Source organism: Brachyhypopomus gauderio, chromosome 2 (genome assembly GCF_052324685.1).
Source record: "Brachyhypopomus gauderio isolate BG-103 chromosome 2, BGAUD_0.2, whole genome shotgun sequence".
NCBI classification, from domain to species: Eukaryota; Metazoa; Chordata; class Actinopteri; order Gymnotiformes; family Hypopomidae; genus Brachyhypopomus; species Brachyhypopomus gauderio.
In genome coordinates this window covers 28,944,453-28,959,000 of record NC_135212.1, presented here as the reverse complement: position 1 = coordinate 28,959,000, position 14,548 = coordinate 28,944,453, and the positions used below count along the sequence as shown (strand labels likewise).

Sequence of the window (14,548 nt, the reverse complement as noted above, 5' to 3'; positions counted from 1 at the left end):
TTGGGTTAGGGTTAGTTGAGTTAGGGTTAGTTGGGTTCTACCACAACACCTCTGCTGAGTGGGGCTGGTTAAGGCTGGTGGCCATTACGGCCATGCCACGCTGAAAGGAGTGTGATCTCATCTGCTGGTGTACGTGGATTGTTGCCTTGCCAACTATAAATGTGTGGATGGCAAGTGTGTAGTTTTATAAACAGATGCACAGCACAGGAAGATATGACAGGCAGGTTATTAGTGAGAGAGTGTTGGAAGATATGGCAACACTCACCGTGTAGAGCTCATTGAGGACTTTCATCAGATCCTCCTGCAGCTGAAAAGCTATGTCTTTACTCTAGAAGGAAATGTAGAGAGATGGAGAAAGAGGGAGGAGAGGGGAGAGAGAGAAAATAAAATAATTTATCACCCCTCTTCACACCAACATTCAACATGACATTCAACTCAACTGCTTTGTCCTTGTTAAATCAAACAGAGCAAGCATCTCAATGTGGTGTATGTGTGTGTGTGTGTGTGTGTGTGTGTGTGTGTGTGTGTGTGTGTGTGTGTGTGTGTGTGTGTGTGTGTGTGTGTGTGTGTGTGTGTGTGTGCAAGTTCCGGTGGAAGGTGCATAATGAGACAAACAATGACCTGTATGACTCAGTCCAACTACACAAGTACAATCAGCAGAACTGATCAATAAGTAACATTTCTATGCTCATTATAACAATAACCAGTTTAAAAAGCAATAACGTACTTTGTTGTTCAGAACACTTTTCTCATCGCTATGTGCCAACGCAAATTATAACTCAGCAAATTCAATTTATAACTCAACAAAGCCAATGAGCCACCAGGAACATTCCTTCAACACTTCAACACCTGTTGACAGGCCAGGAGGCCTCTTCTCAAAAATCAGTTCAGTTCGGTTCAGACTTCAGTTTAGTTTAATCACAGTGCTGTTAACAGCAGCTATAATTTCAAAGCAGCTTTACAGGAACCAGGTCTATATCCATAATAAGCAAGTAAAAGGAGACAGTGGAAAAGAACCTTAGCACAGAAAACTGAATTCAAGACACAATGATTATCAAATTATTTAATTATGTAAGTGCTGGATGGACTTTCTGCTTTACACCGTACAGTAGACTATCACTAACTCAATCATAGATGCACTAATACAATTCAAATTTGGAATTTCCCAGCATATAGTGAAGGAGTCAACATGTCAGTTGCCCCTGTACTGACATGAATAAGTTTTCAGGCCTGACCAGGTAAACACAAACGATCCTCCGTTTTGTCCATTACTAATGACCTTTTTAAACACAGCTGTGTTGTAAAGGTTTGGTGCATGTCTGGCACCTCAGCAAACAATCAAACATAAGCTTGTGTCACATGGAGGTCCTTCATGTCCCTCCAGTCCAGGTGAACATCTGCATCCCTCCTCACACATCTCTGGCTCTCAGCTCCCCACGAGTGCAGCCATGCTAAAGCCCGACACTTCCTCTTAATGACATCATATGCGGGGTGGGGCTTAAATGCGATCCTGCACCAGCCCCGCGCTTCTCCTTGGTCTGACCTCAGATCAGACGCCTACCTGCCCCGCCCCACTCCTACACCCCTGTTGAGCAGCCAATGGCACTTTGTGAGTGACTGGAGGAGTCGTGCGTGCAGCAGACCAAAGCAGCCAAGCCTATTTAAGGAGCGGTCACGCATCCCAGCCTTGGAGGCAGGGGTCGGGAAGGCTGGGGGGAGAGGGCACGTGAGCCTTGCACGTGAGTTTTGCACGTGAGTCTCGCAGGGTGCTGGGTGGAGTACAAAGCAGCATGTCCTGGTGTGAACCTGACTGTGAATCAGCCAACACGCCATGCACCACACTCAACTAATGGTCTTGAACTCAGACGACGGGTCATCACTTACAGAGAAGAGACGATGGTTTACTACGCTTTTAAAAGTAGGACCAGAACATAGAGAGTTCAGGACTACTCTCACTAAATCTACTGTCGCCACTGAAGCCTAGCGAACATCTTCCCAAATGTCTAAATGATATGGTAACAGTGCTAAAGGGGCGTATGCTAAGGCAGGACACCCACAACCACATACAGCCAACCACAAATCATCGCAGGTTGAACGCTTGGCACAAGATCCCTTCCTCACGCAGGGAGTGGCCTATACAGTGAGAGGCATTTTACAAATGAGGGACTCAATCACTGCATCTGCTAAAGTGCTTGCTGGAATTTATTGTCCCCAATGCCATTTTAGAGCCATACTGCAGCCAAAAAAAGGAAAAAGAACTTTCTGGTTCAGATGCGGTTGCATCGGTGCTTGAAATATCCTGGTTACCGATTACTCTCTCACCTCCTTATATCAACGTATAGCCTCAAAACCCACATAGAACCATTAACTCTGAGGCTTATTTGCTGAAATAAGGCTACTAGAAATTAATCCACCAAGAGCAATTTAAAATGTAAAATTAGTTTTTTGCTTTTTTCTTTTTATCCTAAGTTCTAATGAGAGGCTGTTCTTGGGGTTTGGGAAACATTCACCTTCAGTTCCCACCGGATCATCAATCACCCACCGGCATGGAGAAAGCTAGCTGAATAACTAACAGCACCCTGCCTATTCTACACTGGAAATATGCTTTTGCCAGGGATGTGCATTCCAAAAATGCAGAGGTCCACGTGAGGCTGGATTAAGGAAAACTGATTTTTTTTCTTCTGTAAAGGTACTAGGGCACATATATTATTTTATATCACCTCAGCTCAGTATACTAAATGTCTGCCAATACTACCATATAGCACAGTATACAAAATTTCCTACAGCTCTACTCTGTGCCACAAATAAATTTAGCTAAATAAAGGGCAAAAATAAACAAAAGGATAAATGAAATTTGTTCACCAATTTGCCCATCCTCAAAAACCTTATTGGCTCTTTACACCACTAAACACACAGGAAGTTACAAAACATCTACTTAGAAACTCTGTCAACAATGTGGTCTATTATGTTCAGAATATTAGCACTCGTGTGAGAGCGGCCTGGGTGGTCCATAACTGAACCCAGAGGCACTGATAACAGACCAAAGCTCTTTAACGCAGCGATGAATGACTGACACTCACAGGTAAAACCAGGGGTGTAAGAGAGAGAGGTAGAGAAAGACTAGAAGGTAGACTTGCTACACAGTCAACAAACACTGTGGGTTAGTGTCATGACTCATGAGTCATGAGGAGGTCTCCTTTAATTTGCATTATTGAGCTCCAGTGTCAGGCACTCGCAGCACTGAGGAACAGCTGGGTCACGCACACCACACATCTGCTGCTTTGTCATAGCAGGTTGTTCATCAGCATACACAGTAATAACCACCTTCCCATCACACAGATGGGCTGAAGCAGTGTGGAACGCCTGCTGGGATGGGGCGGTTGGGTTGTCTGTGGTGTCCTGATAACTACCCCTCACCCCCCATCTTGGGGCCTCGCCACTGAAAACCAGCCATCTCCCTCTGACATCTAGGCCTTGTAATTTAGCTCTGAGGTGGCCAGTGTGGGCGGGGTGATAGTATCCACCCTGCACGCTGACCAGAGAGAACTACGCAGCCAGCACACCACAACCATCAAAGGGCCTGAGGGTCCTAACATTAGTGTTAACATCTAGTGCCCTTTCAGGGTGCGACCACAATAGGCCGTTTGGCAGGATCCACCCCATAGGCCTGGAGAGGCATGGGTGCTCTACATATCCCAAACCTCCAGGGGGGCCCCGTGATGAGCTTTAGACCGAGAGGACTGCTGTGCTCCACATGGGGCTGGCATTTACAACACTGGCTACAGAGCACACCAGCCAAGAGCAGAGGTCTGGTATTTGAAGGATATGGTGGGAATTAATGCAAAATAAATATATATATATATAAATGAATAAATAAATAACATCACAAACAAAGCAAAGTGGACCCACAGGGAGACCAAATGGCAGCGAACGCCTGTCCCATAGCACACAAGCCCAAATCTGGAGATTCACAGTTGACCGCCAATGATTACCAGAAGCCGAAAGACAGACCTCAAAGAAGCATGAGGCTTTTGCATGTCTCTGATTTGGCCTAGGGTGGAGCACGGTGAAGAGGGGAGCAGGTGGAGGGGAGGCAGAGAGGGGAGGTGGTGAGGAGGCGGGCCTAACCTTCTTGAGCAGGCGGGTGGAGTCCTCGCTGATCTGCATGAAGCGCATGATAACATTGTTCAGGTAGATGTCGCTGAGTGTGGCGTGGTCTCTGCTTTCACGCCGTACCTGGTTCAGCAGCAGATACCAACAGTTCACGGGGGACAGAAGGTTCTGGTCTTTCCTGCAAGAGAGCGAGAGAGAGAGAGAGCAAGTCAGGACAAAACATCAGTGAAAAAGGTCCCACTGTGAAAGGTTGTGGTGTTAATACTCCTGTAGGGAGACAGGTGTGTCTGCATAGCTAGATCAGGTCCTGTAGTGTTAGCGGTGCTGTAGGTGCAGTGGACCTCCCAGCTCTGATGGAGTTCTTCAAGTACATCTGCCTGTGTTTTCACAGGTACTTTCAAGCTCTTTTATTAGTAAGTTTAAATATTGCTACTTGTATTCAATTCAATATTCAATTCAATATATAGCTTTATTAGCATGACTGTATAAGGTACAGTGTTGCCAAAGCATTACAGCAATGTTAACACATTGCTAACAATGTTAACATTGTACTGGAATCACAAAATCGGCATTGCTCCTACTTGAATTACTGATATGCTGGAAAATACAAGCCTATTATATATGTTATATGTTCAATGACCTATTAAGAGTCCCTACAATGAGAACCATACACGGTGACGCAGCCTTCAGCCATTATGTCAGGACAAGCGCTCTGAGGCTGTGATGTGGACAGAGGGGAACTATTCCGCATTCCCTAATCCCCATTCCCTTAATCCCCTATGCCCCATTCCCTAATCCTCCCTCCCTACCCCCTATTCCCAAAGAGTAATATGAGCAGAGTTCCAAGTTCATGCTACAGTTTAATGCTGGACTGCTGTAAGCAATGAGGAGCACCAGCTTTGTGCTGAAGTACCAGCTGACTGGCTCTGTGTTCCACAGGATAATCTAACGCACTCCTGCTCTTGCAGGGCTTTAGCATGGCTGCGTTGAGCAAGGAGGCTGACTGGGAGGGACAGGAAGCTGCTCTCCACTGCCCCTCTGCTGTTCCCTCTGATGTCCCCTCTGATGTCCCCTTCCTTTAAATCGGCCTGCAAAACAGGCAGTGTGTGTCAACACAGCAGCTGAAGGCCCACCAGGCAGATCCATATCCCAGCCCTGAACTGCACGACACGGACAAGAGAGGGAAACAGATAGAGAGAGAGGGAGACAGAGAGAGGGGGAGACAGATAGAGAGAGAGGGAGACAGAGAGAGAGAGAATAAAGACACACAGAACATGAGAGTGGGAAGAACAGACAGAACAACAATGCGAGAGGGTGAGATAGAGAGGGAGAGGAGGAGACAGAGAGAGAGAAGGGGAGACAGAGATAGAGAGAGACAGAGAGAAAGAAAGAGAGAGAGACTGTATTCTGAGTAACCAAGGTAAAATGTTAGCATGCAACACCAGCATTCCTTGAAGAACAGGAAGAGGAAACAACCCCCTTGGGCTGAACCACCAAACCCGTAAAGTGCCAGAGGTGAGAAACTTTGTTCTGCTGCTGACAGAGCTACAAAAGACAGGACGGGTGGCCGGTCATGCCAGCCTAGATCAAATGGATAAATGAATTGAGCTAAAAGCCCAGGAAATGGACTCAACACTACCAGTGCATTACTAGATTGCAGAGTGAGTTATGGGACCGTGTGCATGCCCAGCTGGACTACATGGCCCATAAATCTCTGCCGAACTCTGCAGCAGCCTCCTGAGGTATGGAGAGCTCAAGGCAACGAGAACATGACAGTCATATGAAGCCCTAACTAACCCATATTAGGCAGTGAAGGATGGACAGCCATTTAGCTCAGCACAAGACACAGAGACAGAAGAAACGAAACCCTCCTGCCACCCCAGTGGTTCTTAGACATTTACATTCCATAGCATTTCATCTGAGGAAAATAGTTTTTTTGTTTATTTCTCTACAACATGAACGTACACTGTGACAAGATTGTGATGATGATGACTAAAGAAGTGATCAGCTGTGGCAAGTGGTGTTAGGACACTGGGGAGCAGAGAGGGAGGCAGGCCAGACACCCTAGGGAAGCCTCAGCAGTGGGGGCGGTGCACAAACCCCTAACCCTAACAGTAACTAACCCTAACACGGCCACTCAGACTCCAGCCTCATGGTGCCCCACAGCACCACCTCCGTCACGCTCAGCCCATCTTCACAGGGAGCGTGCCACGTGCCCCGGCTGTGTCTCACGCAGACACGCTTCTCACGTGCCGCCACCCGGTGGGCCAGGACCGATAGCTAGCCAACAATGACACGCTACACTGTGGTCTTTAGGTTTCCTGGGTCATAATTTTCATGACCTCTGTTTTTGACATCTAAAGCATTTTAGGGTCAAACTGTGAAAGCTCAATCCCAGAAGCTGCCAAATGTGTCCAGCGTGTGTCTGGACTAATAAGAAATGTTTCACATGCACTGTTCATGTGGACAGTGGTGTAGTGCATAAGAGCAGAAGGAAAACAGGTTCAGTGATGCCATTAATGCTTGTGTGAAACTGAGGAGACAGAAGTTCAAACTTTCTAACCTTACATTTTCTAGTCTTACATAAAAGACATTAGCAAAATTGAAATTGTGATAAACATTTTTGTGTGTGTTCCCAAACAGTGATGAAGTCCTCTCTGCTGCCGAGTGCCCAAAGTCAAGCATGACTCAGCAGGACTTAAAAGAGGCCATGATGATGAACACGGTACCATATAGATGGCTGCTGAGGATGCAGCCAATGGCATTTGAGCTGGTCGATGCTCACATGCTCCAAAAAAACCCAGAAAAACCTAACCCTGAGCTGCACTGTCGCCGTGGCAATGCAAAGCCTCATGTTCTACTCTCTGGGGGAGAAGCACTTGCAGTGGGAGGAAGATTTTAGACATAATCAGAGCACCGGCGTCCCTGTGCATTTCCCTGAACAAACAGAGCCTGATGTGTTAGTTCAGCAAACAGTGCCTTTGAGCCAGCCTCTGTCTGTCTGTCTGTCTGTCTGTCTCTCTGTCGCCCTCTCCGTCTGCCTCTTTTTCCCTACTCTCCCTGGAGCAGACTGCTGCATCGTCACGGTGACAGAGTTCCTCAGGAGAAAACAAACCACAGAGCAAAAAGCAAAAGCTCTGCTGATCCAACTAACTCTCCTCTATTGGTCTGTGTTCATCTCTGCATTTGTGTGTGTGTGTGTGTGTGTGTGTGTGTGCGCGCGCGCGCACAATGGGGATTGGTGACCAGGCGCCTGCACAAACACAAAGCATCACTCATCTGAGACCACAGCGTGCAACAGCCCCAGGGTGTTGGTGGAGGGGCTGGACCAGTGTATCTGAGGTCCTCTCCTTGCCTCCTCCTGCTAGTTTCTGCACGTGATTCATGAGGATCGGATGTGAACAGCAGGCACTTGCGTTAAGTCCTCACACGCATTAATGCAGACTGCGTATTACAGATTCAGAGATGTGCGTTTAAACAATATATCAAGGCTGAACCTTAAAAATATCCCTGAGCACTTGACCCAGAGGAGCACCCTGACCTGGCCGTGAGAGTGGACTACATGTTAACCTGGTTCCAAGTCGTGGCAAGAGCTCTATCTTTTAGACACTGGGAGAGACTTTTGTTAAGATCATTTGTTGATTGGGAAAGACGCATCTGTTGTAAAGCAGTGAAATCCTTTAGAAACTTCTGCCTCAGTCCTCACTGCTCTCCACTGCAGAAATTCCACCCAGTTACCATCCGATGTGATGGCTTATTTTAATGCTAATTCATCCTCTCACCCAGAGCACTGCTGGGCGGTTCAGCCCTCAGCAAGTAACCACAGCACTCTGCAGACTCTTAATCTCTGCAAGTCTTTGAAGAGCGGGCAGACAAGCAGACAGGCTCCGGGGAGCCACATCCCCTCCCTCTCCCCTCGCACACCTCTCCCCTCGCACACCTCCCCTCGCACACCTCCCCTTACACACCTCTCCCCTCACACACCTCCCCTCGCACACCTCCCCTCGCACACCTCTCCCCTCACACACCGCCCCTCACACCCCTCCCCTCGCACACCTCTCCCCTCGCACACCTCTCCCCTCGCACACCTCTCCCCTCGCACACCTCCCCTCGCACACCTCCTCTCACACCTCTCCCCTCGCACACCTCCCCTCGCACACCTCTCCCCTCGCACACCTCCCCTCGCACACCTCTCCCCTCGCACACCTCCCCTCACACACCTCTCCCCTCGCACACCTCCCCTCGCACACCTCTCCCCTCGCACACCTCTCCCCTCGCACACCTCCCCTCACACACCTCTCCCCTCGCACACCTCCCCTCGCACACCTCTCCCCTCGCACACCTCCCCTCACACACCTCTCCCCTCGCACACCTCCCCTCGCACACCTCTCCCCTCGCACACCTCCCCTCATACACCTCCCCTCGCAGTAGTAGAGACTTTTGTTTTTTCTTGCAATCCAGAAAGGTTTCCACAGTCTCCAAATTAATGGTTTGAATCATTACATTATCCACAGTTATGTGCCCATACTTACTGTGTCCACTAATAGCCAAATAAATCACAGCACTAATATGGAAACAGGGCCTTCACTACCTTTATAATGGCTTTCACTAGAAATATAGGATCCTGGCGATCCTGATTTTAGAGTATATAAGCTTTTGGAATGGAGAGGCGAAAGGAAAAACTGAAAATCCATTTTTGTGTTGATTTTTGTCTCTTTGAGAAGAAACTACAAAAAAAGGTCTGTAAAAACTGCTGATGAAAGCGTGACCATGGCCAAGTGAGAGCTGCAGTCACGCCCGTCTTCCCAGGACACTGCAGTTCAACTGCCCTGCACTTATTTATTCATAAACGAACAGATACATTTTTTAACTGAAATAAAAAAATTTAAAAAACTTTTCAAAATCAATTTCAGCCAGGTCAGGAATGGAAAGGAACAGCATGGCATCAAATGCAATTTTCAAAATGCAATTTTCTTGAGTTGTCATTTAGTAAATGGGTAAAAGATGACAAGCAGAATCATATTACCTATACATCGTCAGGCTTTAAATGAAATGAACATTCCTAAGCCAATGCAGAACTTGACAGTAAGCATGTTGTTTTCATTTCAGTAAAGCTATTCCATATGCAGAAGCACCTGTTGCTAATTGAAGAAATGCACAATTTGTTAATGAAATGATTCTGTGGTAGAGAGATTGATATACAATCCGGGCAGAAAAGCAACATGCGTCGAGCACTCACTGAGCACTTACTTATACTGCTGGTGGTCTTTGGTGCTCCTGGTCTTGGCCATGAAGCGTTCGGCAAGCTTCTCCAGGTTGCGGGAATACTCCGTCTCAATCTCAGCCTTCTTCCGGAAGAAGTCCTGCAAATCCTGCAACAGCTGCACCCGCATGTCTGTCTGCTGCTCCAGACATTTTTGCTGTTCCACCAGCTGAGCTCGGATCTCTGCACAAACACACACACACACACACACACACACACACACACACACACACACACACACACACACACAAGGACAAACTGTCAGTCGAAAAACTGTGACAAAGACAAGCAACAAGTTCTTGTAGTGCTTTAGTTGAAAACAAAAGCAACACCAACAACCCAAACAGACTAGCAAAGTAAGTTAGCTAGTTGGCTAATTGTCCACAAACCTCCTGCAAAGTGCATCCTGATCATTGCCTGTAGCCATTACTTTTTATTAACTTTTACAGTTTTATGAGTCACACTATATCCAATAACATATCAACCAGTCTATGAGAGTCTTTAATACTTGGATGCAGTTTTACATTTTAAATTTAAGCTCAAACATGCATGCATGACTGGAACATTTAAGATTTACATTTAGGATTACCCTGCCAGTTTGCATTTTATTTTCATTTTGGTCTTGATACAGCTTCATTTTCAAGAACGTAGCAGCCTAATCAAAGGGAGTTGTGACCAATGGAATGTCACAAACCTTTGCTTAATTAACTTGTTTCTGATGCTAAGGCTACTGCTACTGTTTAGCATTGCTTTATTTGGGTGTTGCTGAAAATGTCTTTGTGAATTGCCCGGGCAGTTGTGTCGTGGACTGAGGTGTGTCTGTGCTGTCACAGCTAAATGTTCTCATCAATAGTTTACTAATGATTTAGCACTATTGAAGGCCTTTGTACCAAACAAACATCTAAGCACATCTAAGCTAGCTGCTGAAGATTAGCTGCTAGCTCTTTTATCGAATTACCTTTCATGTATAAAAGATGTTCTGCATGTTTATTGGCCTTCAGTGTTGACACTTAAGAGCTCAACAGCCTCCCCTATTGGTAGAGGCTTTGGAGGCAGGGATGGAGCACAGCAGAGAGGGAGTGAGTGGGCCCAAATAGATTTGCTCAAGTCTTTTCAAGTCTTGTCTCTGTCTTACTGACTGCAGCTTTAATTTCATGGACATTCTTTTCAGGCATCATTTTAGCAGCATGATTTTAGCACTAGTAGGAAAAAACTCGATACCCCAAACCCTGTTCTTAGGGTACAAATGACATTCGTAAACCGCTCTGTCTGAGAGTGTCTGCTAAATGCTGTAAGAGCACATTTGAATACATATGAAAACCTATGAATACATATGAAAACTTATGAACTGTCAGCCAGCTTGTGTATGATTCTAGGATGGATGACTGAAAACCAGCCAGACACAAGCCCACATAATGAGAGCTTTACAGACGAACCCCTACCTGTCATAAAGAACAGAGTCCATTAAAACCTGCAGCAGTTCCCAGAAGAGCCAGTGTTCTATACTGTACACCATACACTTGTTACAACACCTCCCTCCCTCCTCCCAGAGGCATGTTTAATGTATTTCTCATAATGTGGAATATCTGCTCCTGACATTACACAATCATGTAAAAGGACGAAGGAAAGGAACTTTGTGAAGCTTTTAAGCAAACAGATTTCTGAAGTGTAATACCAGTCACTAAATTTAGCAGCGAGGGTTGAAGCCAGGAACTGCCATGAGCTTACTAATAAACCTTTGAACCGATAGCACAAAGTACACAATCCATAACATTAGTCAAATTTAGCTGGTTCAGATATCATCTGGACTCTGAGAACAAATGATGATCATGAAGTGTTTACAATCACACAGTTGAAGATGAAGGTGACTTTGTTCAGAAAACTGGAGCTTTATTCCCAGTACAAATGCAGCATGGGGCACAGGAATCCAGCATCAGGTTCTGTGTGAAACTAGCAGGGTCCACATTAGGGCCCTGTGGGTTCCGGTCCCACAAGATGTGCTGTGGAGCAGTGAATGACATATACTATCAAGTAATATACATACATCTTTAAAAGTAATATTGTTACACCTTTCCATTAGCATTCTGTGAAGGATAAAACTGAATTTTCCTTCATTTGAAAGAAATAATGTGCCAACTTGAAATGTAAACCATTCAACTAGTTAAATCTGTGTCCTCTCAGTTCGATTAAATAATATAAAAAGATAAAGGAGTTTGGAGCGGACAGACTTGATTTCAGGCTTTGTACATGCTTGAAATCCTTAAAAGTGCTTAAATTTTAATGTTGCATTTTCCAGATTTGAAAAGTGCTGGAATATTGGCTGAAGTTCTGTCGAACGATTTTTTTTCTTTAACTCCTCCGTAAACATACAATTTCGTTTCGGCATTGCCGTAGAACTGGCAGACACCCGTGCTTTCGCTTGTAAACACTTTTGCACTGTACATGTATTCTGTTTGAGGCAGTCTAACAAAATCCCGGACGATTTTGAAATTCCTCCCGGTCTCAAATGTAGGACATGTCCGGGAAAAAGAGGACGTCTGGTCACCCTAAACAGCTGCCACTGTTTAGTAAACATCGTTTACGGTATCAAGTGTTGTAAAGCAGCTACCCATGGCTTTTTAGCCACTACCATCAATGATGATGAAGTATTGCCAAGGAAATATTATCAAACAAGTTGACAATTTAATAAATGCTACATTTAGTACCTTGCCATTAGAGCAAAAATTGGAGATTAAATGTTTGGGACCACACCAGCCAGAGGATTTCTCCATCTTTCAGTCTAAGGCCAAAAAACATCTTCAATGCAGAGTGGTTCAAGAGGAAAACATGGCTAACTGTGAATGTAGCTAAAATCACTAATTTGCTTCCCTGCTCTTTGATGGGAACACTATGTGGACAACAACACAATTCAAGGATTTGAAACGTGTTTTGGAACACCTAGCCAAACACCAAAGCAGTGGTTCTCATGTTGAAAATGTTGTTAGACTAGACTTGCTCAGAAGGGCAAATATCACAGCTCAAATTGATGCTGATGAGCAGATGAGCTACTGAGCTCCACAATCAGCAAACAGAAGAGAACACATATGTTCTTGGTAGAATAATAGTTGCGTTTGTGGTTGGATTAATTGAGCATGCAAGTTTGTGTGTATTTTCACAAACGGGTCAGATACTGCCCAGAGTTTACTATGCTCCACCAGGCTTTCTGTGCCAGAGACGCTACTGAAAACCAGTGGGACATTCTGGTTGTCACTGAAAGGTCTCCACTGTGCTTTAATGAGTTTATCATGTTTGCGCTTGCAATGGTCCCTTTGGGAGACCAGGACAGACACAAGAATATGAAGACAAACCTGTGACAACAGAAAAGTAAACACACAAATCAGCTAAGCCGAGATCCAGTGACTTGTGGACGCCCATTTGACTTAAGCCTGTGGAAAACACAGCAACCACACCAAGAAAGGTAGTCAGCTTTGGAATTAGAGACCAAGCAAACAGCAAATCTAACTTTCAGTGTCCACTCCAGTTAGCAAGCCACTGAAGCACAGGTAAGCTTGTACAGATGGCTCTTCTAGTCATTTAGTATTCAAATCACACCACAGACCTGAAAGAGCCGACAAGGTTAAACCAGTAAGAAAAGTATCAACAGATATGCCAACACTATGTGGTATGTAACGGTATGTGGGTATGAGAACTTTCTTGTGTTTCTATATGGTAAAGTTCTTCAAAGTGCTTGTATAAGATTTACTCTGTCCCCACTTCTTTCATCACCTCTTGCTATGAAGTGACCCTCTGTGATTACAGAGAACATTCCTCAACCCATGAGGTCATTTGTATGGTAAACATCTGTGCAAAGACATACTGCTTAGGGCTGTGTGTGTGTGTGTGTGTGTGTGTGTGTGTGTGTGTGTGTGTGTGTGTGTGTGTGTGTGTGTGTGTGCATACGTCTGTGATCATGATCAAAGCCCCCTGTGATCTACTTCAAACACAGACACAGATGAGAACACCTGTGCACCAGCCCAATCTTACACAAACAAGACCTGTAAGAAGAGTCAAACATCCCAGAGTAGCTCAGATGAATGAGCTGTTCTCCCTGCAGCTCTGCAGTTAGTAATCAGAGCTCCACTGATGAGGCAGAAGTGGTGGAGAGTGTGGGAGCAGTACGGCGGGATGAGCCGCCACTCATGAGATATTAGAGCCATTGCTAGAGACAGAGTGGTTCACCCAAGATCACATCTGTTTTTTGGATACCGAGTCAACACCTGATGCTCAACCAAAAGACCTTGTGTTCTGCTGACCAGGACATCCCTTTGAAGGTCACCCTGAACAAGGAGTCTTGCTACTGCCTCTTTCATCATGGCAGCGGGACCACAGCGACTACTCTTCTCTTCCACTGATGTAATGTTTGTTGCACAATGAAAGTTGGTCTTATCAGGAAAGCAACGCTATGCCTTTTTGCCCAGTTTGGAACATGCAACTAAGAATGGCAAAGTGGAGCTTGCAGAATGCATTTGTAATATCAGACTGCTTCACTGAGCTAATGCAGAGGGCCAGCAGATCAGGTCGTGGAGAAGTTCCAGATGTTGTGCTGGGGGAGCAGCAAACTGTGCCTAACAATGGTGGTGTGGGCTGTGGTGTTCTAGAGGCCCTTCAGTGACACCTGAAATAGCAGAGGTTGCACAGCACAGTTAAGACAGAGGCCCCCAGGACCACCATTTGCTTAACAAAGCTGTGTAGGGACATAGCCCACACTCACTCACTTGTGCACACACACACACACTTATGTACAAGTACACAGACATGCATGCACCCCCCCCCCAAAAAAAAGTCTGTAGTAATAAAAAACAAACAAAAAAACCCCTTGCTATCTGAATAGAGTGAGGAAAGATAGTATTCGCACTTTAAGAAAAAGAACAAAGAACAAAACTGGACTCAACTCATACCTGTTTTCAGTTGCCAGGACAACAAGCAAATAGGCAACCAATACCCCTGGTAACAATAGCGGATCATTCCTGGTAGCCCGGGTACCAGGAGCCGTGTGTGGTCACACCCTGTGGCTCACGCCCACGAGCCCCCTGGTCCTTTCTCAGGCCATTCATCATCATGCAGCCCTGACAGTTCGAAGAGAGCCATGCAGCCATGCAGCCATGCTCCTGGGAGCACAGCCACTCTGGGGAA

The 14,548-nt window shown here is 45.8% G+C and overlaps 1 protein-coding gene across 2 annotated transcripts in view; it reads right to left on the bottom strand.

Moving 5' to 3' along the window:
• The window catches only part of srgap1a (SLIT-ROBO Rho GTPase activating protein 1a), a 69,434-nt gene that overhangs the window by 35,783 nt on the left and 19,103 nt on the right, over positions 1-14,548 (bottom strand). For both annotated transcript variants that reach the window (XM_076993619.1, XM_076993629.1), the window contains exons 2-4: positions 9,364-9,559; positions 4,129-4,291; positions 266-328 (exon numbers count right to left, since the gene is read on the bottom strand). In XM_076993619.1, coding sequence (XP_076849734.1) covers positions 266-328; positions 4,129-4,291; positions 9,364-9,559 — 422 coding nt within the window. The remainder of the gene's footprint in view (positions 1-265; positions 329-4,128; positions 4,292-9,363; positions 9,560-14,548) is intronic.